Here is a 24,704-nt window from a genome sequence, read left to right as displayed (position 1 = left end):
TCTTTTTTTTAAACATAACGACGTTTCATATTATTTAAATCTCTAATTATGAAATAATTTATCTTCTCATTTCCTGTTATGAATGTACAGCTAGGTAGACATTGGACTTGCCCCAGGCTTCACTCCTGATTAACAAAAATTAAAACAGGATTTGTCTTTTGTAAAGGTCATCCTAGAGATACAACCTTTCCGTTCGAAACGATTTTTATTATTATATAAAAAGGCATAGCATCTTATTTTCTAAACAAGTAAAATATTTTTAAAAAAATCAAATTGTTTATAAAAGAAACAAAATAAAAGGCCCTTGCACATTTATTTTAGCCTCAGGCTTTCTTTACGCTAAAATCGACTCTGTATAAATAGATATATATGGATAGTATATTCTACTTTAGAAGGCACGATCGTTAAAGCAATAAACCGCTGCTTGAATATACATTTTTAGAAATGTGAAAAAGAGTAAGATTGATCTCATTAAACATGAAAAAATAACTTTTAAATACCAAATGAGAAGGTTAGACTACAAATTTAGGGTGCAGACATGCTACCAACTTATTCTTAATTCCTGTATAGAATATTGCATCTTGCATAATATTTAAATAACAAATAAAATTATGGTAAGATGTATGTCTTTAGAAAACTAGGAAATTTTTTCTTACTAAAACTGTTTTTTGTGACAGAAAATGATCACAAAATGTTATACGCTGCTTATTAAAATAAAAGGAACACAATATTTTGAAGAACTGAGTTGTGCCTGTTGAGTTTTGACTCAATTATTTTTGTTTTTTATATGGCATCATAGAAAAAAGAATTGGCCATCCCTGAGTTATAGTTTTACAGCCATACACAAACTGCTCTAGAAAGGAATCTGAGAATTTTACTTCTAATTAAGAACATTGAATTGTAGCCACAGGTTAAAAAAAAGAAAGATTACAAATCATTAGGTATTGTATTACTCATCGTGAATAATGACTTTATATTATTTAGTAATGAAGTTTAACAAAGAAGAGCAAATTATAGTATCAGATTTCACTTCATAGATGACTATTTACCAAGTATCAACAATATCGCCACTTTTAATAAGTTCCTTCTAGAAAAATATTTGGTCTAATTGAGAATTCCAGAGTACTATAAGGGATTATAGGGCTCTGGATAATTCGACCTATAAGAGAATTCCTAGGAAAAAAAGGAGGAAACACTATTGCATAAGCTTAGATAATATTAATGGAACTTGCGTATGAGTCATAACTTATAGGTCATAGCCCAATATACGCAGCTTTTTTATTTTAAAACTTCCATAGTAGTATTAGTATTAGCAATCTGCAGGAACTTCTCGAGATGCCTTCCCTACTACTGGTTTTTTAGAAGGATGCAATTTTTGCAAAAGAAAATAAGAGGAAGCGTAGAGTGTAGGAAGAAGAAGGAAGAGTACCTTTGACGTCATTCTATTATCATATAATTGTAGTCTGTGCAAGATGCTCTAAGTATTTTCTGAGGCGATGACGTGATAGTAAACAGTATTAAGAGGATATAATTTATAAATAAAACCTAGCCTTATCACTGTACGCATATCATTCACTTTTTGGAGTCGTTACAGGCGGTTACAGTTGTTAGGTGATAGGCGATAACAGAGTTCATTGGTAAGGATTTGAAAAGTTATCACCATTGATTTATAATGATAAATTATTTAATTTCAGAGAATTAAAGAAATGGTTTGGCAAACTAATTTGAAGCCAGGGATGGCTGCAGAACCCACGAGCACAGTAGAACTCTCACTTAGAGCGGAGAAACTAGCTGATATGGATCTGCTTGATAAGTCTGATCCATTCTGTGTCGTCTACGTCAAAGAATTTAACGGACAGGCGAAATGGATTGAGGTTGGTCGAACGGAAACCATTAAAAATAATCAATCTCCCAAATGGTCCAAAAGAATAATGATGGAGTATCGATTCGAGCAAAGACAAGAGCTTAAAATTGATGTCTATGATGAAGATAAAAAAGGTTCCTCGAATCTCGGCAACCATGACTTCTTAGGTTCATGTCAGTGCTACTTATCTGAAGTGGTGACTGGTGGATCCTTCGGATCCGTTTTCTCTAAGCCTTTGGTGGGGAAAAAAAAGACTTCAAAGCTATTTATTACTGTTGAAGAATTACCCAACTCAAGGAGGAATTAACGTTTATTCTATCTGCTCATGACTTGGATAAGAAAGATTTTTTTGGAAAAGGCGATCCCTTTGTTATCATTAGTAAATCATCAGTTGAAGCAAAGGAATTCTTTCCCATTCACCAAACAGAAGTCATTAAAAACGATAAAAACCCACAGTGGAAGCAGTTTACCCTTTCTTCTAAATTAATTTGTAGTGGAGATCATAAAGACCTATCAAATTTGATTTATATGACTGGGATGATGATGATTCCAAGGATTTCATTGGTTCTACTACTTTAACTCTCGAAGAAATATTAGAGAAAGTTCCATTTAAGTATGACCTAATCAATCCCAAAAAGAAGGAGAAAAAAGGATCTAAATACAAAAACTCTGGTGTTTTGCATTTTCAAAAAGTTAGCTCAGAGTTGAAGCACTCTTTTATGGATTATATCTTATCTGGGCTTCAAGTTAACTTTACTGTGGCCATTGACTTTACGGCTTCAAACGGAAATCCAGACTCACCTTCCTCTCTTCATAATAGAAACGACCCAAATAATCCTTACTTGACTGCAATTCGAGCTGTCGGTGGAGTGGTTCAAGAGTATGACCATGATAAATCTTTTCCTGCTTTGGGATTTGGTGCTTGTATTCCACCCACAGGACAAGTGTCTCATGAGTTTTTCCTCAATCTAAGACCTGATACGCCTCATTGTCGAGGTATTGATGGAATTATTGAAGCATATAATACATCATTAAATAGTGTTCAACTGTATGGTCCTACGAACTTCTCTCCAGTTATCAATCATGTCGCTAGATTTGCTGCAGTTCATCAGTCAGATTCCTCTAACTATTTTGTGTTGCTTATAATAACAGATGGGAACATTACCGATATGCCTAATACCAAGAGAGCCATTGTGGAAGCTAGTAACCTTCCCATGTCCATCATTATAGTAGGTGTTGGTAATGAAGATTTCTCGGCTATGGAAGAATTAGATGGGGATAAACAACAATTATCAAGCGGAAATGTTACTTGTAAAAGAGATATCGTTCAGTTTGTTGAACTTCAAAAATACATTAAAGGCGACAAAGCTGAGTGGTCGAAAGAATATTTGGCAAAGGATGTATTGGCTGAGATTCCCAATCAACTTGTTGGCTATATGAATATGAAAGGATTTGCCCCTAAAGCACAAGGTTTATAATATATACTTACTCTTCCATACTTATACTTAATTTTCCTATTTGGAATATTTTATCATTTAGATATTTAGCAATTTATCTATTTTGTTCGGATAATTTGTTTTGTTATTGATTAATATTGTTTAAGATGTCAACATTATTTTTACTTGGGTCATCATGAAATTGATATTTTACTTGCGTTTAAATTATTTTATAAACTCTTCATTTAAAAAAATTTTAAATAGTATTTTAGTATTTGTTGTATAATTGTGTCTACGCTTACATTTGAATAATAAAACTCACAAATCACTATCTATTGTCAATTTATTTTGCACGCAGATATTATATTGTTGATAAATTAATTTAATCAACTTAAATGATGAACTATAAGTGATATTCTAGTACACAAGAGGAATAAATTTAATACTTCTATGTCACGATGATGTTTCATTCTATAATATGAGATTCCGTTAAAAACCTTGCATGAATGCAAATATCAACTGCATATTTTTATAGTGCGGTAAAATTCACTCTGGAATTAGAAAGTGATGTGTTAGAATTCGAATAATAATTTATCGTCTCTAATTATATCCCAATCTAGAGTATGAACTTTGAATTTTTTTTACCCTATTTGTGTGATCTTTTTTCAAAATATTTTGAATTATATGCATAATTTATCCAAAATAAATGATTAGTTCTACCTGTTTTATTACGCTACTTTTTGATGTTTCCAATTATCAAATTATGTATTTATTTAATTATTGGCATAATAGCTGTGGTATCTGAACTTTCCCATCATTGCCCTTAATTTGTATAATATTAATACACAAATCATATTAAGAATACCAGGTAAGTGAATGTATGTACATAGTAAACTGTAGAGCGCTTGAAAAAAAGGGAATGTATCAAAATGGCGTATGAACAATAATTCTCTATTTTTTTTTTCTTATTCAGTTTTAGTTTAATTGACATAATATGAAATTATAATCTTAAGAACTTTGATAATTGATTTGTGCTCTATATTTTTTTTCCTCCGAACTTTGGTGAGTATTTTCTTACATTTACGTAGAATACATAAGGTTTTAAGTTAATTTTAGTTAAAATGAGCTATTATCTTTTTGTTTTTGTATTTACACATATATCATAATTTATAAGATTGATTTCATTCCTTTTCCTCTTATTTTCTAAAAGACAGCTTAAAAACTAAATTGAAAAACTGCCTTATTGACGATGCAACACTATTGATTATGTTCAATTAAGGATACCTATGATGAAAGATTTGAAATTATGTCAAAGTTATATGAATTTAATAAAAAGAGAGGCAAGTTGGGCCTCAATGTGTTCTTATAAAGAACACGTAAGCATTGGCTTTTCTTTTCTTTTTGCTGCTCAGTTATGATGCTTTCAGCTCAATTAAATTATGTAGCATTGATCAACAGTATTTTCTATAATTAATATCAATATCTATTACACTTCATTAGGATCATGTATGTCACATTTGTACTTTTGTCCATATTAACGTGTGCATCTTCTATTGCAAAATCAATTGAAAAAGATGACAAAAACAGGGTCAAAATGGGTGTTCTTAACTCCGCCTGTGATGATGGAAAAGTAAGGAAATTTTAATTTTATCACTAGATTATGAAGAAGCTTTGCTTTTCAGGCAAAAATTGAGGTAGACTGGAAAGATGATCCAAGAGCATATGTTTGCTATAACCCCCGAGAGCCAATTTTACCTGTGTACAAAGAACCAAAACTTCATTGTGATAGCCTTCCTAAAAATTATATGCCTTGTGTGTTTTGATTATAAGAATTATTAAAATAATTGATAATTATTATATTCATATATTTGTATTTTTTCAGTGCATTTTTGTATGAATGAAACTATCAAGTATAACTCCACTGTTCCTACATATGGAGATCATCGTCCAATTTGGCCAAAGTTCGGAGAATATGAGTAGGTTTGCTTTTTATCTCAAAGGGTCCTATTTAAGACTTTCTTAATGCATTGTTATAGATATGTCCCTCCACAGCGATGGCTTCATAATATTGAGCATGGTGCAGTTGTAATGCTCTATCATCCTTGTACTCATCACGCTGTGGTGGATGAGTTACGACAATTAGTAAAAGGTTGCATACGGAAGCATGTAATTACTCCATACAATGAAATCCCAGAAGAGAGAGTAAGGACATTTATTATCAATTATACAATTACATAAATTATTCGTATTTTAGCCGCTCTCTCTAGTCGCTTGGGGATGTCATTTGTCCATGAGTTATGTTGATAAGAAGACAGTTTTTGAATTTATACGTAGTAAAGGTAGCACACTCAAAGTTTATTCCTTTCTATTTTTGAAACAATTATGCTTAAGAAATATAGATGTCTTATTTATATTTTATAATTTAAATAGGTCTTCATGGTCCAGAAGGGATGTATCCCAAAGAGGGTCAATACACTTATAAACTCAAAAAGTTGGCTATTCCACCAAAAGGATCTGACCTTGAAGACTCCAAACTTTGTCCACAGATTTAACCATTGTCTTTCAAGTGAAACTTTTTTTTTTTTTTTTTTTTTTTTTTTTTAAATAAAGTACATACTCATTGAATGAAAAATACTATGTGATATGTTTTTTAAATAGATTAATCAATTAATTACGAACATATTTATAAGAGAAAAATTCAACGATTTTATTCCGTATTTTATAAAATATATACTATTTTTATATAAAAAAATGTGTCTACTTTTTTATCAACATAATTATGGAGAAAAAATAGTGAGATGTTAGTTAAAAGTTTATTTTGGACCTAACATATCCTCAGGTTTAACCCATTCCTTGAATTGCTCTTCTGTGAGATATCCTAATGCAATTGCTTCATCCTTCAAAGTTGTTCCATTTTTATGGGCAGTCTTAGCAATTTTGGCCGCTGCATCATAACCAATATGGGGATTCAAAGCAGTTACGAGCATAAGTGACTCATGAAGAAGCTTGTCTACTCTTTCTCTGTTAACTTCAATTCCATTCTAAAAATAAATAATTTTTAAGTTAAAATTAATTGAAGAATCGATGGGTGGAAAAAATATCTTACAACACAGTTGTCTGTGAATGCAACACAAGAATCTCCAATAAGCCTAATAGATCTCAATACGTTAGCGACCATCATGGGCTTGAACACGTTTAGTTCAAAATGCCCATTTGATCCGCCGACTGTAACAGCAACATGATTACCCATAACTTGAGCAGCCACCATTGTTATTGCTTCACATTGCGTAGGATTAACTTTTCCAGGCATTATAGAACTCCCTGGCTCATTCTCTGGCAAAGACAATTCTCCAAGACCACAACGGGGTCCTGATGCTAAGAATCGCAAATCATTAGCAATTTTCATAATGGAGCATGCAATCACATTGAGAGCTCCTGAGACTTCAACCATGGAATCATGAGCAGCTAAAGCTTCAAACTTATTTGGAGCCGTAATAAAAGGAAGTCCAGTAAGTTCGCTCACTTTGGCAGCTATTTTCTCGGCAAAACCAATCCGAGTATTGAGACCTGTTCCTACAGCTGTTCCACCAGCAGCAAGCATATACAATCTAGGAAGAGTAGTTTCAATTCTTTCAATTCCAAATTTAATTTGGGTGACATAAGCACTAAATTCTTGACCGAGTGTCAAGGGGGTTGCATCTTGCGTATGAGTACGACCGATTTTGATGATATCCTTGTACTCATTGGCTTTAGCATCAAGGGCATCATGGAGTTTTTTTAATCCTGGAATGAGAGTGTTATGGACTTCAACGGCAACTGCAATGTGCATGGCAGTAGGATATGTATCATTTGAGCTCTGTGACTTGTTGACGTGATCGTTGGGATGAACGGGGATTTGGAGCCCATTTCTCCACCAAGAAGTTGAATGGCCCTGTTGGCTATGACCTCGTTGGTATTCATGTTACTTTGCGTTCCAGAGCCCGTTTGCCAAATCACTGAAATTCCCAAAAATGAATAGAGAATACTGAATAACTAATTAGAAATTATAAGTACAAGAACAAACCAAGAGGGAAGTGTTCATTATAGAGATCGCCACTGATGACTTCGTCAGCAGCTTTGCTAATAGCATCCGCAATCTTGGAATCAAGTCCATATTCCTTATTAACTTCAGCGGCAGCTTTTTTTAAAATACCAAAGCCTTTGATAACAGGTAAAGGCATTCGTTCAGATTGTCGATCCCCAATAGGGAAATTGATGATGGAGCGAGAGGTTTGAGCCCCATAGTACTTGTCATCAGGAACCTGGAGCTCCCCTGTCAATACAAATTAAGTACCTTCAGTTCACAGTTAGTCATTCATAATTAGTAAAAAGGGCCACTCATTCATTTTCAAAAAAAAAAAGGTCCTTTAAAAAATTCATATTTTTGCTATCATTCATTTTTTTAAATTTTAAATCATTGTTTTGTCCAAAAAAATTCAAAAAAGATTAAATTTTGCAGACATCCAGCCCTTAAATGATACCCACAGCATCATGATTACCAATATTACATTAGAGTTACTTATTAGTCTGTAATAATTAATTATTGAATGAACAAATAAGAGATAAACGCAAATCATAGGAAGAGTGATTAAATAGTGATTTCTATATTGATCATTACCAAAAGTGTCTTTTTCTACTCTAAATGCCATGGAAGTGGTGGAAAAGCAATTGAGAGATGTGCTCCAACGAGGCACTGTCCGACTGAACTGATGAAGTAGCTTCATTTTGCCTTTTTTATATCACGGGACTAAATAAACAGGAAAACAAACCTATTCTTTTTCTATCAAGAAAATCAAAGTTCTATATTGGATCAGCACTCACCCGGTTAAGATTAGACTGATTTCATATGTTATAGCAGCATACATAGAACTATAAATAATGGACTCTTCCATTTTCTATTTATATAAAATATAATTCTGCATAGTATGTACAAACAGATGATGGGCGCATACATCAATGCTAAGCAGCCTACCTTGTCTTTCAACTGTTTAAATAATATATTAAATATTAATCATATGGTTTACAAATAATATCTTATCTTCTCTTAATATTCTAGATTTTTTTAGTATTATATATATTTAGCCATAGGTACTCCATCAGTAATGACCTAAGAATATAAATTATTATGATTGGCTACTACAGATTTATATTAAATCATTAAATAAATTTGTGACGTCTTTTTTATTATTTGATGTACAACTATTACTATTACTATTTAGCAATAGTAGGAACATTTTTGAGTCTTTATCACGTGATATATTCATACAACGATCGGTAGTAATATAATTTTGTATTTTAGCCATTGCTTTCCGAAAATAATATGCTCCAGCTATGGAGTTACTAACCACTAACTTGCCTCACATTAGTCCTTGAACCTTGTATGAAAAATTGATTGGAAGATTTCTTGTTAAGTTATGTTAACATATTGATTGATACTAATATATATACTAAAGGCTATAGTTAAATAATAAATTATTGCCTACTGTAAGATCCTAATCCATGTTAGGCCTTATTTTATTTAAAGAAGAAAAGGTTGGGAGATGCAATGAAAATCCCTTCTGTGAATAAAGTCAACTATTATGAAATAGCTATCTCAAAGTGGCTGAATAAAAGCTAGTTGACTGCTGATCGAGCCGGCCAACTCAACGTCATTAATTCTTTTCTTCTCTTTTTTCACTTGGCCCAGTGTTTGTTTTTCCTTCAATCCGTCTTTGATCTATTGACTATTCCATATTAGAATGTCAGGAGTAGAAGCACTACCCTCAGGGCCCCGACCTGGAGTTAAATACCCACTTCAAGTGGACTACTGCGAGAACTGTTCCATGCCTTTGGAGGTAAGCACAATAACACTTGATTTAGTCACGTGTCAAAGGCTCGTCCTTGGCTAACGTGTTCAAAATCTTATATTTTATGTCTTGTACAAAACCAAGAAATATCTTCCGCTCGCAAGAATAATCCATTTTTGGCTTTTGGAAAATCTACAATGATATTACTTTTTAGTAATTAATACCCTACTTTTAGAATAGAAATATTTAAATGATGGCTTCTACGTACTGCCTTGCAGTTCACATATTGTTTATTTGAACAACTATTAATTGATATTCCTCATAGTTTTGCGAATACTACCCAGATTATGAGGGATGCAAAAAATGGTTGGAGAAGACGATGCCGGATAAATTTGCTGCTCTTGGCTTGAATGGTGAAGAAGATGGAGGTGATGAAGAGGCAAAGAAGAGACAAAAACGCGGAGGAAAAGGTAGACAAGATATAAGCCTATGAATTTACTATTAATTCCATATCAATGAAAATAGGGATGCTAAAAGCTAAGAAGAAGGATCAGGATATCGAAAAAAAGATTTCCCTTTTCATTGCACCAAGAGGGAAAAGGAAGGCCGTTACAGTAGTGCAAGGTCTTAAGACTTTTGGTAAATATACAGTTACATGGGTTACGATTAAATAATTAGAATATATTTAATTGAAATATGTCTCTTATTTAGGGGTCGATTTAAAAGTTGCTTCTAAATTTTTTGGACAAAAATTTGCATGCGGTTCGTCCATAACCGGTGATGATGAAATCGTGATCCAAGGGGACTTTAAGGATGATTTATTTGATTTAATTCCTGAGAAATGGAGTGAAGTGGATGAAGATCTTATTGATGACTTAGGAGAGAAGAAACGAACTTAGGTATTTGTCTGTGTTGTTCTTATTTCGCAAACCAATATTTATCCTGTTATTTTTTGGGGAAAAATATATATATTTATATCTATGTAAGGCAGGTTCAACAAAAAAAATATGTGGTTTACGATTCCAATGTTGAATTTCATTTCTATAAAAGTATAAATGTTGAATAATTTCCTTTAAATATCAAATAAACTTATATCTAATAAACAAATACTTGGTATGACTTTACAGAATTCTCAACTTTCACATTGTCTATAGGTATAATATACATCTAACAAATCATGCTAAAAATTGTTACTATGGACAACAATGAATTATGGAGAAAACAGAAAGAAATCTAATTATATCTATATACATATATGTGTAGTGAGTTGAATTAATGAATTAAACAACTTCTTTAATTTGGTGAATAAGACCATTGATAATGTTTCTTTTGGGCTCGGGTAGACTCCATGTTCCCTCTTGAAGGAGGTAGAGAGCTTGGTCAACTTTGTCTTTGATAATAGCCTCAGACATTGAGTATGATTTAAGAAATTCAAGTAGTTGAATTACCTGCATTGCCGAGTTGATTCTGTCTGATTCAAGAATATGTTTAACCTTACACTTATGGACGCGAATTTGATGACACCTGCATATAACAAATCTTCATCAATAATGAATCGTGTCTTAATTTGTATAATAATAAAAATATGGTCTCTCACCATATTTCGTACTCAAGATTTGCACCTATTTTAAGACTAAATTTCAATGTAGGTACATTGTTATGATCCTGCGTCACCATCATGAAAGTCCAGTCTGCCGCAGAGTAGCTGGTTCCTTCATGGTACGTGTGAACAATATCAAGAGAAAGAAGCTTTAGATCCAAGTTATCCTGAAGGTCTTGAAGACTATTAATAGTTGGCAATGATTTTTTGGCTGTGACGGCTGAATACATGCCTTCATCATCATTTTGGAAATCGCGTACATAGAAGTCATCATCAAGTTGACTCACTTCATCCAACCTTGCTTGTAAATCCAATAACTCAGGAAAAACGGAAGGTTTGGCGCCTTTTTTAAGGGTAATTTTTTTGAGATCCGAAGCTTCTTCCTGATTACTTGTAAAGCCTCCATAATCCGATTTTAGGAAATGGAGTGAGCAAACATAAGTATGATCTCCTGGCTTATGCTTATAAAAAGGAATAGATTGTCGCCAACGCTCTCGTAGTACTTTGTCCCGGGGAAAAAGATGGAGGGATGGCTTTGGGCCTGGCTTGGGCTTTGGATCATTTTTACGACGACGATGGCCTGTTCTACATTTAGGGACACAACACGCCCGAGGCATCTGTAAATCACATCAAAACAAATATAAAATATTAGTTACTACTTACTTATCATTTTTTTTACAAACAGACAGTGTGTCCTTAGTTACTAATTATTATATTACCTCAAAATTAAATTAAATGCGAGTTTAAATTCTGAGATTATAGATTTAATTTATTAATATATTTAGTTTTATGTTAGTATATAATTGTATATATTTGTACTAAATATAATATTTTGTCATTTGAGCATCTTATATGAATGTGATGTAGTGATATACTAGTAAAATTAAAATGACTGTTGTGTGTGGTGTAAATAAAAAAAGAAACATATTGATATTTTAGTACATTTCATATAACTGTATTACTATTAGAAGCAAAGGCCGATGACGTCATATTCTTATTAAATATATTGGCCGTAATACATGATTTAATTTATAGGCTATGAGTATGAACCTATGTTATGATCGTCCACAGAAAATGAATTTAAGGCATGCATTATCATGTGAATGACAATGTATGTATCATAGTTACGGACTACTAAAAATTAGTCTCTATAGTTGTCCTTGGTCGGAGCTGGTAGTAACGTGGCCAATGGATTAGCTGTTATAAACATTTAAATTATATTCATGCAAGGAATTCTAGACTCTGTGTCTAGAATTCCGTGATGGATGAAATTGACTCAATGTTTAAAACCTATATACTAAAACTATACTTTATATCTAAAAACTATAGCTCACATGCAAAATAGCTATGAATTCAAGTAAAATGTTATTTCATCAGCAATTGAGGGAACATATTAATATTTTCCACCCAATACAATATTTTTAAGTAAATTTTTAATTAAGTTATAGTTACTTTGTAACTAACAAATTTATGATATCTGACTATAAGTTTTTATTTTTCAATGTGTTTCATCTTTCCTTCCATGGAATTTTTTTATGGTAAGACATTTCAAATGGACAATCGAAAATATATATTATTATAAAGAGAAGTGATTCTAGATTCTCATATTTTTTTGGAATGTGAAGGAGACATGAATTTTTCAATTAAAATAATACCATTATCTAATAATTATTTATATAATTTATTCCTAAATTGTTCAAAATATTGTTGGACTATAAAAATATGTTACTCTATCCCTCTCGGTCACTATCTGACTTCATTAAGCTGAATTGCAGGAAAGGTTCAAAGTACAACAATATTATGTTTTAACTTAATTTTATTATTAAGTCCACTGTATGTTCCTACTTTAAATAGTTGTCTTTTTAGTCATCATTTTTAAACACTAGTTGATAAATCTATGGTTTAGTAATTAGTTACTTATATTCGTATGTAATATATATAGGTAGTTGATATTGATAATTAATGTAAGATGATTAACACTTTAGTTACTCAACGTCTTTTTTTTCTCCTCTCAGATCGGTCTCTGGTTTGAAAATGTTGTGCGCAAGACAAATACAAATAACGTCAAAATATAAATGTAAATCTCGGAGCAGTTCAATGACGTAATTAAATCTGTAACTTTTTTTCGTTTAGCTTCATTCCCGATCCTATTTTGAGTAATTTACATTTAATTAATTATATGGCGTTCAAATGAATGAAATCAATGATTAAGAAGTGAGTGACTTCCTTCATTAAAAGCCGCTATGTCAATGGATCTACATAAAAAATGGGTTCGTAGTTTCCAGATTGCTCTTTGCAGGAGTGAGTCTGAAGAGGAAGTCTACATCTATAAAGTGACTTCTATTCTATTCCCCCAGAGATCCCCAGAGGCATCCACTCAAATCATTGTGTTCAAATACTTCACAGACTTTATTCGTCTCCATGCAACCCTCAAAAATCTTCACCAAAATTTATTTCCTTCTAAAGGTGTTTAAAGAATCCATTTTCTTCCATGCCTAATGTTGCGTTGCTATTAATTTTGAAAAAATCTCATGCTGTTGCTCACAAATGATTCATTGATTGTACAATCTTTTTTTTAAATAATATAAGGGATTAATGAGTCATGTTTATTCAACTATTGATCTCCTATCTGTTATTCAACGTTATGCTTCTTAACTAATAATTATATGATTTATATCTATGTACCTTGATAAACAACCCTAAATTTATTTTTATTTTAGATAAAGAGTTTCCAGTTTTACCCAAGGGGGGAATGCATTGCCATTCTAATCTGTCTATTATGGAAGAGCAACGAATTCAGTCCCTACTTCTCCTAGAGTATTCTGCTCAAATCCCTGAATTGTATAATTCGGATATATTTACATCATTCACTATGACACATTCCGCAAATAATTATGTATCCGATCTACCGACGCACAATTATTTCAAAGTGGATGAGCCATTCCTTTTTTTAAAAGCAAAGAGTGAGAATGTAACAGAGAGCACATTAAATCCGAATGAGAGTAATAATTCTATAAGTACAAGTCCGTCTATAGAAGAATCCATCCTCTTAGCAGAGACTTTGGAGAAAAAGCAAGAAATCCATCAAAGTGTATCTCATTACAAATTGGCAATCAAGAAACTTTTGGATAAAGCCAAGTCCTTAAAAGATGATAATCCTCTGGCTTCACGAGGTTTGAGTAAAAAAGCGTCAGAATATTTAAGAAAAGTAGAGTCATTAATTAAAAAGCGGGATAAGGTAAATGTCATAAATTAAACTGTATCATGTTAATATGGCTTTTATTTATTGTTATACTTACGTTAGTCATGGGATAAGAATGTTGAAAAGATGGAAAACGTAAGCAAGGACCTGTGTTCATCGAATAACATTCCTTATTCAGATTTATTTGGTGATGTGAAAGATTTAAATCGGTATAAAGTTACTGGAATTCTGGAAGGAAAAAATATTGAAGCCACAGATACTCGCCGTGGAAATATGAAGGTTGTTTTAAAGACCCTACAAAAGTCCTCTTTAGTTTTTAAATGTGGAAAGACCTCATTACTTCCTATTAATATTCGCTTTATGGTAAAACTTATTTGCTATTATGAGACTGAAGATTTTATTTACTTGGTTTTGGAAAATGTTTGTCACGGCAAGATATATGATTTGGTTGATTATATATTTTCTGTTCCTTATACAATATTAGAGTCAAATTCTCGAAAAATTACTTTGCAAGTAAATGGACATTTTTATGATGCTAGTGAGGATGTACAAAATATCTCAGATGATGAACTTACAAGAGTGGAGATCCGAGATGATGGATTATTCTGTTTCGATAAGGATGGAATCGAAGATATATCCTTTAAAAATGAATTAGAGGAGGCTGAATATAGTCAAATAGACCCTATTGAAATGGGAGAAGAAGTTCTTGGTCCTCATTTCCTCAATTATAGAGATATGTCATTTGATACAAGAAATTATCCTAGAGATTCACTCAAAACTAAGGAAACACAAAATGAAGAAAATTCTTCAAATAATCTCTATGAATTTTTCCCTAATGTAGCTCAAAAAGAATCTTTCTTGCCTCTTTCTTTGATACGAAAATGGGCTTTTCAAATATGTCAAGTACTATTCGGTCTTCATGCTCGTAATATTATCATTAAAGACTTGAATCCAGAAAATTTACTTTTGGATGAATCATGTAACGTTAAACTTACTTACCAATGCCAGTGGGTATCTGTGGATAAGCCTTTATCTTCTGAAGCCATGGAAGGAGGTTATGTTGCTCCTGAATTAAACTTCGTAGAACCTTTGACTCCTACTTGTGATTGGTGGTCCGTAGGAATAATGCTCTTTGAGCTTTCATCTGGCGTTCGTTTTTGTGATATGTACCCTTCAGGTCTTTTGTCACATACTCCAATTCAATATCCTAACCAAATATATCATCTTATTGATGAAGACTTGAAAGACTTTGTTGAGCAACTACTTCAGCCTATTCCACATTTGAGGCTGGGAGCTGGAAGTGAGGGTCCTGCATCCATTAAAAGCCATCCTTTTCTTAAGATGTTTGATTTGAAGAATGAATTATAAAGGTCTTGAAACTTTTAATGTCATAGTTTGAATATATCTAAAAATTCTACATTGTTTTAATTTATGAATGTGTTTGTGTTATGTAAAATTCATACTCATTCCAAAGAGTGCATTTTTGTTTGATAATTATTTATCTATTTTCCTCATTGCTAATAACATTCCATTACATTTGTACATGTTATATTCTATTCTAGTCTCGTTATATTTTAGAGAAAACAGAAGTGTCAATTCTCTTCTTTTATTCCAAGAAAATAAATAAAATTATTTACTTATTACTGTTTGATTATATATACATATGTTATACCTAGTATAACCATCTCCCCCCTTCTCGAGGAAAAGTTTCAAACTCTGCCTATCATTGATTCCCCCTCCTACCTCAAGGTACTTTATCGATAAAACTTTCCTTAACGTATCAAAAATATGGAAGATTCCTCCAATTTTCCACAATTAAAGAGTCTCTTAAAATTAAAGAAGCGATACGATGCACCAAACATCAAGGATCTCCCTGAAACATATAAGGCAAATAGTGACAAAGAAAAACTCTACATTTGGGCTGCAGAAAATTTTGTCACTCAAATTCGTCACAAATTTCCTGGTTTACGACCTCTATGTCTAGTATTAAATAATGAATGTGGTGTTCCTAAATTAGCGCCCACTTTCATTAAGGTGATTTTAGTAAATAATGTAGATATACATCACTTATAAATTTTTGTCTTTTAGCCCACTGTTTTACCCTTTGATCATTTATTTGGAGTTGAGGAATGTTCAAAGTTTGTGAGTGACTTTATTCAATATACAACTGGCAGTGTCTCTCCGGCTGAGACGATTAATTCACCTTCAATGGTTCTTGCTACACAATTAGGAAATAGTCTTGAAATATCTTGTATTCTTGTGAGTTTTCTCTGTGGCTTTGGATTTAAGGCCTTCGTAGTTACTGGATTTGTAGATGAAGAAACATACAATATGGATTTACAAAATGTAGATCTATTAGTATAATTAATTTCTTACTCTAAAATATTATTCCCATTAGAAAGAATATTTATCATCTTCAAATGAAGAAACTGAAACAACCAATAATAAAATCTTGAGCAAAGTGTTAATAAACCAAGCAAATAGTAAATATAAAGTGCCCAAACCTAGAGTTGTTGAATCCAAGTATATAAGTTTTCTCCAAAGCTTAAAGGAAAAATCGAATCAAATCAGATTAAATTCAAAAGGTTAGTTCATTTAAGTAATCATAGTTAATATGTATATCGTATATTGTTTATGTTTCAAAAAGATTACACAGGACTAGTAAGCCACTGTGAAAAAACTAATGAAGACTCTCTGAATGGGGTAACTAGTCATTATTTTCATGGATGGGTTTATGTAGAAAAAACATCTGGGGAATCAGGTATTTTCATTGAATCAACTTCTGGAAATAGGGAAGACTTATCTAGCAGAAGCTATCTTTCTATTAATTCTGTTTGGAACTCTAAAAACTATTGGCTTTGTAAAAATGATAGCTGGAGAGAAAAAAAGACGCTTGGCTTGAATAATGAAGAGAACTGGATTCCATTTATTAGTGATTTGAATGCGAAAAATGTTAAGATTGAAAGTCTACCAAATGAATCAAAATATGTATTAAACTTGAATATCATACAAATTAAAACCTAGTTATCGTCGTTTCTATTTCAGGAAGCTCAAGTAGATAATTTAATCACTAATAAAAATGAAAAGCGTTTATTATATAATTTACAATCTTGGGTAAGCTCATTAGATGTTCCCAAGGATTGTTATGACCTTATGTATAGGCTAGGACAAAAAACTTCTTTTTTTTCAAACGTAAAAGTTGAATACTATGCACCATATTTACTCAAAGATGGTTTAGTTCGAAGAGTCCAGACTTTTGATGAAAACACTTCCAATTTGAAATCAATTTTTGAAAAGTTTTCATACCGTACAGATAAACTAATTTCAAGAGAAACCTATCCAGAAAATGATCTTGTCATTGAAAGATTTGGAAGAAGAAGAAAGGACCAAATGAAGCTTCATGCTTATTTGAGACCTTTTCATACAAGGACAATGGAATTTTATTCAGAAGCAAGATTAGGTATTCATTCTTAGCAACAAAAGGACAAGTTACACACTAATTATTATTTCGTAGATAAGCTTTTAAGTCGAGTTTCAAAGGCTTGGGAGTTGGAGGAATCTTATGACGGCCGAGAAGATGGTTTAAAGGAAATTCAAGTCGTATTTACTATCGCTGAAAAGAAGTTTGGTCCAGCTGAAACATCCAAAAGTGGAAGAGATATTGTAAAAATAATTGAAAAATACGAAAAACCATTAAGTATGTGCATAAACTATAAAAAAAATGATTTTATTAACTTTGAATTTTTATAGATAGAAAAGATAGGAATGAACTTTCATCTGCCCGTATTTTGAATCAAAAAGACATTTATGTTAGGATTTTTGACTTTGAAAATAATAGAATTTATATAAAGTTTTTTCATGAGAAAGGCCAAATATTTTGCAAGACAGCAGAATTCTCAATTCCAGGAAATCCTGTAGCAGATGATTTGGAGGAAGATGATGTAAAAGTGTTTATTGTAGACCCTAGAGATCCAAAGCCACTTATTTATGAATTAAGAGATTTATACAATGAACAATTACAAAGTCAAATTAAGGCCATAAATAGAGTTGAAGTGAGTGAATCTGAGATTAATGTTCTTTTAGAGGATCGTATGAAGGAACTTTCTGCAAATGAACTAAATGTATGGATCTTTGATGTTAAAAGAAACATTAATGTACTTAAAGGTAGACATGAGAAATCTATTCAAAAGAAAGATAAAAAAGGTGATGGCACAACTTTATCCACATTAAACATTGAGATAGATTTCTTAGCTCCTTATTTAACTAAGTATGAGGACTTGGATTCACTTACAAAGCCACACGCGATCCAGATACGCGATGAATGTTTAAACAATATACGTATGTCATTAAAAAGTAAAGAAGATGAGTTATATTACCAAATATTAGAGACACAGAAGGAAATAGAGTCCAATTTGCAGACATGGGCAGTTGATTGTTTGAATTCCAAAAAGTTTTTCCAAAAAGTTTTAGAAATGAGACTGAAAAGGCAAAAAACATCATCCATTGCTTATTATTCTAATGCTGAAAATAAAGTGATCAACGATACAAGAATCAAGCATTTATTGAAATAAAATCATTAAATTTATTTTTTCAGTTAAAAACATGACTAGGAATAATGAATAAAACAAGCAATCATAAATAATTATCATCTTAATGGCATATTATATTATTTTATCTATGAAATCCTCATTTCCATTATAAAATCATAAAAAGAAGAATCAACCTTAGACAAGACTGCATAAATATAATATTATTTTTGAAAAATATCACATGTAATAAATAAAAGTATATTAGTAACAAGAAAAGTATATCTCACGAATAAATTTGAAATTTCTAACTAACAGCTATTACATACTTTTTTCTATATTAGAACATAACTTTGTTAGTGCATGATTAAATATATGCGAGTAATTAATTCATTCATGGTCTTTTGTTCACCACATTGGCCATCATTTAGAGTAGGAACAAGTAGTTCTTAATGATATTTTCCAAAAGTTAAAAACTTTGAGGGAATGGTTAATAAATAATTATTGCAAATTGAAAACCGTACAACAGAGGAAAAATAAAATAGATCTTAATTATGTTTTGCAAATATCTCAAATAAGCTAAATAGAAAGGGAATAAAACACAATTTCAGCTTTCAGACAAAGCATACTAGCAAATGATCAACAAAGTCTTTTAAATTCAAGCTAAAAATAATTAAATTATCGTTTTGGTAGGGGAGGAGGAGGCCCTCTATTACTCATAGGTGGTAGGGGTGGTGGTCGACCACTAGGAGGAGGAAGAGAAGGCCCTCTTTTCGGTACAGGAGGAAGTTCCCTTTTTGGAGTACTGGGACCTGTAGTTGGAGTACTTTTTCCACTGCTGTTTTGCCTCTTAGGCAATGAAGGAGGAACTGCACTCGAAGGAATGGTCTGTTCTACACCTTTATCCCAAGATTTGCTTGATTCAGCAAGAGGATCATATCCATCGGGATATTCCAAGCTACCATTTGATGACAATTTTGAGTCCTTTTTAGAACTATCATCACCAAGGCTATCTGATGGTGAGGAAGCAGGAATGTCTTGTTCTAAAGGAGATGTTACTGTAAAAATATCCATAAACCCATCGCCACTTTTATTATCCGTTGAGCCATCTTCAGAATTTTCCTTTTTTGTATCTTTCAAAGTCGGGGGAGGGGGCTTGCGAGGAGGAATGGGAGATCCTTTGGCAGAAGGAGGAGATGAACGCTCAGGACGAGCAGCCTTACTTGGAGGTCGAAGGGGTCTTGAAGGGGGTGCATCAGGCCTAGAAGGTGGAGGAGGTCGTGATGGAGGAAGAGGCCTGGGCGGTGGAGGCTTTTGAGGAGGAGGTGTAGAATTGCTGGGAATCATTGTCAAGGCTAATTACAAAAGCTCATTTAAAAAAGAAAATATAAGAAGTAAATGATACACTTACCTTCTAATTCTTCAAATGAAAGTTTTGACAACTGTGAAAGCAAGCGAGCTGATTCACGCTTTAAATTTAGTTCCTTATCCCCACAAAGAGGATAAGTATTGTCAGAACATAGTTTGAGCTCATTTGCAAGAACATCTTCCCAATTAGGACATCGGAGTCTAATGGTGAGATCATGACCACAGACCTAAATTATCATAATTGGAAATTATATTAAAACAATAAAAATAAAAATAAATCAATATATATATATATTTCAATAGAAAACTTGCCTGAACAATGCCTATTCTATCTGCCACAAGAGCTTTTTCATGATCCATAAAGCCGACCCATATCATTTCATGAATAAATTTTAAAAATCTAACCGGGCCAATTTCATTCATGCTTTCTTTTAAACATTCCATAAAGTGATCATCTAAAATACTATGTATGTCTAGACTTACAACATTTTCAAACTGAAAGAAATAGTAATAATTGTGATAAAAGAATATTACATCTTATTTAATTTTACTTGGAGTAAAATAGAGCCATCAGGAGGCCCGACTAACTTCAGAGAGTCATTAAACAAATTCAAACGTTTTTTTGAATCAATTTGTTCCACTTCAACATCTATTACAGCTAAAATAGGTCTGTGATCACTCTGCTTTAATTCAGACCTACCATACCAATGAATTATTCCAGGATGTTTTGGTTTTAAATCTGAAATTTGTCTTCTTTTCCAGAGAACTCGATCTGTCCATGCAGGAACACGACACTTTTCCGATGTATCATAATCATCAGAGAAAAGGTCATATTTATATGTAGGAGCAAATTTGATATCTCCTTCCATAAAACCATGAAATACATTCTCTCCTTCACGCTCAATGTTTAATTGATCATACTCTAAGAGGGTTTCCCATTCTTCTTGAGCGATAAGTCCTTTGGTTTCCTCTCTCCCCAAATTAATTCGGTAATTGAAATCTCCACACCAGAAGATATAATCATGATTCATGAGAGTTCTACCCATAGGAAATGCTATTTTTTTTACTGCTTCAGCATAGTCATTATTTCTATCTGAAATGTTGTTTTGTCCAGCCGCAAAATGCGAACAAACAAAGCACATAGAAGTAGCATGAAATAAGAATCGAATTGCTACAGCACCCTTATTTCCTGTAGTACCTCCCATTCCTGTTTTAACACTATCGACAGATACATCACGTATGAACTGAGCATGCTTGGGTCTTACGAATACATATAAACATACACCAACAAGTTGTTGAAATGTGACTAACGTATATTTTTCATCACGATTCAGTATCTTATTCAATTCACTGGACCATGCTTTTGCATTCTCTGAGCTTGTGTTGACGATATTTTTTTGCATCTAAATCAACCATTTCTTCGAATCCAATAGCAAATATATCAATTGGTTTGGTTTCATCTGTGGGTGAGGTAGATAAGTCAACCAAGGCTAAAAGAAAGAAAAATAAATAATTAGTTCATCAGCCACAAAATGAAATATGTAAATATATATTTGTCGAAATTTATTATTAAAATAATGTTAATTTATACTTACAAATTCAAATGTGCAATTAATTAATGATAAATAAAAAAGTTGGTGCAGAAAAAAGAAAAACAAAAATTTAGAATGGATGCAAAAAAACTGAAGATAAAGAGAAAAAAGTTGAATAACTTACCATGCATTTTTTCTGTTTTATGAGCATCAAGAAGCCAATCTGATAAGGAAACATCTTTATATACAATGCTCCTAAAATGTTTTCCCCCATTAATATTATAGGTTCCAACAGCTACTCGGAGTGGTACAGGCTCGGTGTATTCATCGTATCCCTTAATCAAGTGATTCAAGACAGACCTTGGTGCTACAAAATATTAAACATGTAGATAATAGTCAAAAATATTCTGCAAGTTTTTACCTGTAACATATTGTGGTGGTAATAGAACTCGGGCTTTATCTGCTATTTCACTATTAAATGAACTTCCAAATAATAAAACATCTATCGCTTCTTGTTTTGTTGAATCTAGCAAGTTATTTTGAATGGTTCTAGCAGCAGACCTAGCACCATCTATGAACTATAAAATTAGAGATGCAATAAAAGAATAGAAGATAGCTCAATGGTTATTTTTATTTACTTTTGATCCGCCTTGCAATGCACCAGTTCCAGCATACATTTTACTAAGTTCATTTCCGTTACTTATCCACATTTGTTTGAACATTTCTTCAAATCTTGACACGATATTTGTCTTATCTGTTAAACCCAAATCCATTAACTGATACTCAAGAACCAATATTCCGAAGTATGTTTGAACACAGTTAGTACGGTCCAAACAGTCCGTGCAATTAGTTCTGACTGTTCCATACTGTTCTCTATTAAGACATAAATAAGGTTGTTTTGATCCCATAAATATCCTATATAAATAATATTACCTTGTTATTTCATCCTTTTTCATTGTAAAGAAATCAAATTTTTGCATATATTTCTGAACTTTGGATCGAAGCTTTGCTAAATTCTTATCAGTTCCATTTTTGACTTCTGCATGATAATCAAACAATATATGAGGTATATCTAAATGCTGTGGACAAGCTTTGTGATGAGTCTATAGAATAAAGGTTGAAATAATAGTTTAAATAAAATAAAACATAAATTACCTGAAACGCCGTTGATAAAGTGGCTTCTCCTTCCTTTGAGCCCACTAAAGAAGAACCCAATAGATTAATAATAATTTGATTGCCGTAATTTTGCTTTAATAATTTCATGTGAGCATCAAATGCAGGCGCAGACAGCTCTGGACCACGAGACATTTTGATTTTATGAGACCCTACATTCACACCAGGTTGTTCCCAGAAAAGAGGCACTGAGCCTCGTATTTGAATAAAAGACGTAACTTCTTCGTCAATAAATATTGCTTGTTCACTTTCACAGAAATTAGCTACATGACCCATATCATTTACACCACGTACATGAAATCTAATTTGAAAATATGAATACAAATGTGATTCAAACTAATTGAAGAAAAAAGTACCGAGTTCCAGCTCTTTCTGAGCTTAATCTGGATATAACAACTGCTTTAGCTTGTTTGGAACCCACATACACAGTTCGAATTTCGACACTACCACACATAACTTTAAGAAGCCAGTCATTTACTTCAATTCCATTTCTGAGAATAGGAATATGAAACATACGATTCCAAAAAAATCTATTTTCCGTTTCCATTTTTCCTTCTGAATGCTTGGCCTTCTTTTGCTCTGCCAGCGTAAGATCAAAAGCGTCACTGCAAATATCAGAAATTTGAAAAAGCTTGTAATTTAAATAATTTATATGTATGAGTACCTTTTTTCACCCTTAAAGCACCAGGAGAAATAGAAAGTACCACAACAAAGCAGTTTCTTGATATCAGACACTTTTTCTTCATCTGCTGAATTACCTCGCATTGACAGCATGGAAACATTAGATATTCGATATATTTCAGAATTTCCAATTTTTCCAACGGATGAACATCCAGTAATACATATCAAATAATATACAATGTGTTCGGCTAAAAACATATGACAGATAAGTGATTACATTAAATGTATACAAAAATCATGAATATTTTTTCCCATTATGAACTAAATTAATGCAGAAAATTTGAATTTACCGATATCTATACTGATAAAATACATTTTATATAAGTTAAAAATGAAATAATAAGCTCATGCATCTAATTTACATAATTGAGGAAGTTTGTATATTTAATAGACTCTTGTTTTGTAAGCAAATAAACGAAAATTGAAATGTTTAGAGATGCTATGATAATCACTGTTTATCGAGATGAAACATTTCTTTAAAATGTTATGTAGATGTATAATGAAATTTAATATAAAAATGGAATGAATATTTACACTAAATAAGGATATTTAAAATTGAAAAAAAAGATAAAATAGAGTATGATTTGATACCTGATCCAGGCAATCCTGCATTTTTTATACAAATGTTATAATAGTATGTATGAGGTATCAAATTAGTAGAGGTAACAGGCATTACGATGTATGTAGGATGGGTTATGAAAAAGAGATAATTTATTACTTATTGCGTCTAAATGGTTATTATATTTTTTGTAAATGAGTATGTAAAATATGAGTTAAAATCATCTGATATATATTGATTCACATAAATAAGTTATATATTTTACCAGCATTAAAACGAAGGATTCCAAGACACCCAAAAGCATCTGTCAATTTGCTGAAAGTTTTTCGCGTTGCTTCATACTCCTGAGGGCCTAGAATTTATGAATTTTAACATTTAATTGCCACTTATAAAAATAAATCCATTTGTATGAGTTAATATTTAAAGGCAAATGAAACAAAAACTAAACATGTGACTTTTGAGTTTTGGTTCATACTTATCAGTGTGGCTGCATAGTTTTCAAATAGCAAGTAATCCGATTTTCCTCGTTGTTCTAATACAAGAGCATATTGGTTCTGTCCTGGATTGTGAAATATTTTGAAAGACCTTCCCATAGCCATGATTATGAATTTAGAAGGAATGAGAAAATACAAAACAAGGTCTCTTCTAAAATATAAAGACCAAGGAGTAGAAAGGCCTTCAATATAATTTCATAAAGGATAGAAAGCTCCTCTCAAAACTAACAGTAACACATCCCTTCCCTTTACTTTTTCCTTAAAATCGATCCCAAGACAATCTATTAGAAGCATTAACCATTTATACCATGCACATAAGCATGGTTTATATGAAAATAATAATAATACTAAGAAAATTCACAAAAGATCAGTTTAAAAAGTAAAAGTGGGAAGGATTCTTTGAATCAACTACTATTACTTTACTATTTACATTTAGTATTTACT

At 32.0% G+C, this 24,704-nt stretch overlaps 8 protein-coding genes and 1 long non-coding RNA gene across 20 annotated transcripts; 6 read left to right on the top strand and 3 right to left on the bottom strand.

Annotated features, from left to right (window-relative positions):
* The first annotated feature begins 1,706 nt into the window (after positions 1–1,706).
* LOC121127674 (copine-8) lies at positions 1,707–3,635 on the top strand. The gene is given in 3 exon segments (XM_040723101.2): positions 1,707–2,102; positions 2,144–2,386; positions 2,389–3,635. Coding segments are annotated over 3 exon segments (1,593 nt in total). The 3' UTR covers positions 3,343–3,635.
* A 569-nt stretch (positions 3,636–4,204) lies between these two features.
* LOC121128723 (uncharacterized) lies at positions 4,205–6,341 on the top strand. The gene is made up of 7 exons (XM_040724315.2): positions 4,205–4,362; positions 4,801–4,930; positions 4,983–5,112; positions 5,183–5,276; positions 5,337–5,502; positions 5,555–5,639; positions 5,731–6,341. The coding sequence occupies exons 2-7, from the start codon at positions 4,805–4,807 to the stop codon at positions 5,850–5,852; spliced, it is 723 nt and encodes a 240-aa protein (XP_040580249.1). The 5' UTR covers positions 4,205–4,362; positions 4,801–4,804; the 3' UTR covers positions 5,853–6,341.
* LOC121128721 (fumarate hydratase, mitochondrial-like) lies at positions 5,983–8,192 on the bottom strand. The gene is given in 5 exon segments (XM_040724314.2): positions 5,983–6,341; positions 6,407–7,194; positions 7,197–7,295; positions 7,364–7,612; positions 7,958–8,192. Coding segments are annotated over 5 exon segments (1,470 nt in total). The 5' UTR covers positions 8,064–8,192; the 3' UTR covers positions 5,983–6,113.
* An 838-nt stretch (positions 8,193–9,030) lies between these two features.
* DENR (density-regulated protein) lies at positions 9,031–10,434 on the top strand. Of its 2 annotated transcripts, XM_040722841.2 has the most exons (5): positions 9,031–9,173; positions 9,451–9,595; positions 9,651–9,764; positions 9,837–10,024; positions 10,280–10,434. In XM_040722841.2, the coding sequence occupies exons 1-4, from the start codon at positions 9,078–9,080 to the stop codon at positions 10,022–10,024; spliced, it is 543 nt and encodes a 180-aa protein (XP_040578775.1). In that variant the 5' UTR covers positions 9,031–9,077; the 3' UTR covers positions 10,280–10,434. The 2 variants fall into 2 exon arrangements, with proteins under 2 accessions (XP_040578775.1, XP_040578774.1); XM_040722840.2 differs by lacking the exon at positions 10,280–10,434 and having other exon boundaries at positions 9,837–10,232.
* On the bottom strand, positions 10,180–11,677 carry LOC121127463 (uncharacterized). 2 transcript variants are annotated; one of them, XM_040722838.2, is made up of 3 exons: positions 11,445–11,677; positions 10,723–11,342; positions 10,180–10,649 (listed from the first exon to the last, which is right to left on the bottom strand). In XM_040722838.2, exons 2-3 carry the CDS (start codon positions 11,340–11,342, stop codon positions 10,406–10,408), a joined length of 864 nt encoding a protein of 287 aa, XP_040578772.1. In that variant the 5' UTR covers positions 11,445–11,677; the 3' UTR covers positions 10,180–10,405. The 2 variants fall into 2 exon arrangements, with proteins under 2 accessions (XP_040578772.1, XP_040578773.1); XM_040722839.2 differs by lacking the exon at positions 11,445–11,677 and having other exon boundaries at positions 10,723–11,425.
* A 385-nt stretch (positions 11,678–12,062) lies between these two features.
* Positions 12,063–15,567, top strand: LOC121127462 (uncharacterized). 10 transcript variants are annotated; one of them, XM_071892824.1, is made up of 6 exons: positions 12,095–12,263; positions 12,741–12,802; positions 12,859–12,995; positions 13,083–13,191; positions 13,446–13,963; positions 14,030–15,567. In XM_071892824.1, the coding sequence occupies exons 3-6, from the start codon at positions 12,969–12,971 to the stop codon at positions 15,293–15,295; spliced, it is 1,920 nt and encodes a 639-aa protein (XP_071748925.1). In that variant the 5' UTR covers positions 12,095–12,263; positions 12,741–12,802; positions 12,859–12,968; the 3' UTR covers positions 15,296–15,567. The 10 variants fall into 10 exon arrangements, with proteins under 10 accessions (XP_040578771.1, XP_040578762.1, XP_040578764.1 ...); XM_040722833.2 differs by having other exon boundaries at positions 12,113–12,667; XM_040722830.2 differs by having other exon boundaries at positions 12,086–12,263; positions 12,859–13,191.
* A 148-nt stretch (positions 15,568–15,715) lies between these two features.
* Positions 15,716–18,498, top strand: lobo (lost boys). Its single transcript, XM_040722936.2, has 7 exons — positions 15,716–15,961; positions 16,016–16,273; positions 16,326–16,512; positions 16,575–16,915; positions 16,973–17,387; positions 17,442–17,624; positions 17,678–18,498. Exons 1-7 carry the CDS (start codon positions 15,716–15,718, stop codon positions 18,496–18,498), a joined length of 2,451 nt encoding a protein of 816 aa, XP_040578870.1.
* LOC121127533 (synaptojanin-1-like) lies at positions 18,486–24,687 on the bottom strand. Its single transcript, XM_040722935.2, is given in 15 exon segments — positions 18,486–19,808; positions 19,865–20,048; positions 20,134–20,316; positions 20,373–21,218; positions 21,220–21,311; positions 21,538–21,720; positions 21,775–21,931; positions 21,992–22,226; positions 22,287–22,456; positions 22,509–22,827; positions 22,883–23,131; positions 23,191–23,395; positions 23,799–23,813; positions 24,032–24,118; positions 24,242–24,687. Coding segments are annotated over 15 exon segments (3,726 nt in total). The 5' UTR covers positions 24,366–24,687; the 3' UTR covers positions 18,486–19,131.
* Positions 21,213–21,867, top strand: LOC121127535 (uncharacterized). The gene is made up of 2 exons (XR_005867853.2): positions 21,213–21,362; positions 21,456–21,867. It is a non-coding gene; the product is annotated as an uncharacterized lncRNA (long non-coding RNA).
* Positions 24,688–24,704: the final 17 nt, after the last annotated feature.

The sequence above is a fragment of the Lepeophtheirus salmonis genome, chromosome 13 (genome assembly GCF_016086655.4).
Source record: "Lepeophtheirus salmonis chromosome 13, UVic_Lsal_1.4, whole genome shotgun sequence".
Taxonomy (NCBI): domain Eukaryota; kingdom Metazoa; phylum Arthropoda; class Copepoda; order Siphonostomatoida; family Caligidae; genus Lepeophtheirus; species Lepeophtheirus salmonis.
Note: the sequence above shows the minus strand (reverse complement) of the source record. Positions and strands in the feature narration are given on the sequence as shown.

Excerpts from the sequence above, each read along its gene's own strand:
- LOC121128723 (XM_040724315.2), top strand. The coding sequence starts at position 4,805 with ATGTATGTCACATTTGTACTTTTGTCCATATTAACGTGTGCATCTTCT. Across the intron at positions 5,113-5,182 it reads TCCTAAAAATTATATGCCTT|TGCATTTTTGTATGAATGAA; the intron begins GTGTGTTTTGAT and ends GTATTTTTTCAG. Across the intron at positions 5,503-5,554 it reads ATGAAATCCCAGAAGAGAGA|CCGCTCTCTCTAGTCGCTTG; the intron begins GTAAGGACATTT and ends TTCGTATTTTAG.
- DENR (XM_040722841.2), top strand. The coding sequence starts at position 9,078 with ATGTCAGGAGTAGAAGCACTACCCTCAGGGCCCCGACCTGGAGTTAAA. Across the intron at positions 9,174-9,450 it reads ACTGTTCCATGCCTTTGGAG|TTTTGCGAATACTACCCAGA; the intron begins GTAAGCACAATA and ends TATTCCTCATAG. Across the intron at positions 9,765-9,836 it reads GCAAGGTCTTAAGACTTTTG|GGGTCGATTTAAAAGTTGCT; the intron begins GTAAATATACAG and ends TCTCTTATTTAG.
- LOC121127463 (XM_040722838.2), bottom strand. The coding sequence starts at position 11,342 with ATGCCTCGGGCGTGTTGTGTCCCTAAATGTAGAACAGGCCATCGTCGT. Across the intron at positions 10,650-10,722 it reads AATCTTGAGTACGAAATATG|GTGTCATCAAATTCGCGTCC; the intron begins GTGAGAGACCAT and ends TGTTATATGCAG.
- LOC121127462 (XM_040722828.2), top strand. The coding sequence starts at position 12,969 with ATGTCAATGGATCTACATAAAAAATGGGTTCGTAGTTTCCAGATTGCT. Across the intron at positions 13,192-13,445 it reads AAATTTATTTCCTTCTAAAG|ATAAAGAGTTTCCAGTTTTA; the intron begins GTGTTTAAAGAA and ends TTTTTATTTTAG. Across the intron at positions 13,964-14,029 it reads TAATTAAAAAGCGGGATAAG|TCATGGGATAAGAATGTTGA; the intron begins GTAAATGTCATA and ends TACTTACGTTAG.
- lobo (XM_040722936.2), top strand. The coding sequence starts at position 15,716 with ATGGAAGATTCCTCCAATTTTCCACAATTAAAGAGTCTCTTAAAATTA. Across the intron at positions 16,513-16,574 it reads AATCAGATTAAATTCAAAAG|ATTACACAGGACTAGTAAGC; the intron begins GTTAGTTCATTT and ends TGTTTCAAAAAG. Across the intron at positions 17,388-17,441 it reads TTATTCAGAAGCAAGATTAG|ATAAGCTTTTAAGTCGAGTT; the intron begins GTATTCATTCTT and ends ATTATTTCGTAG.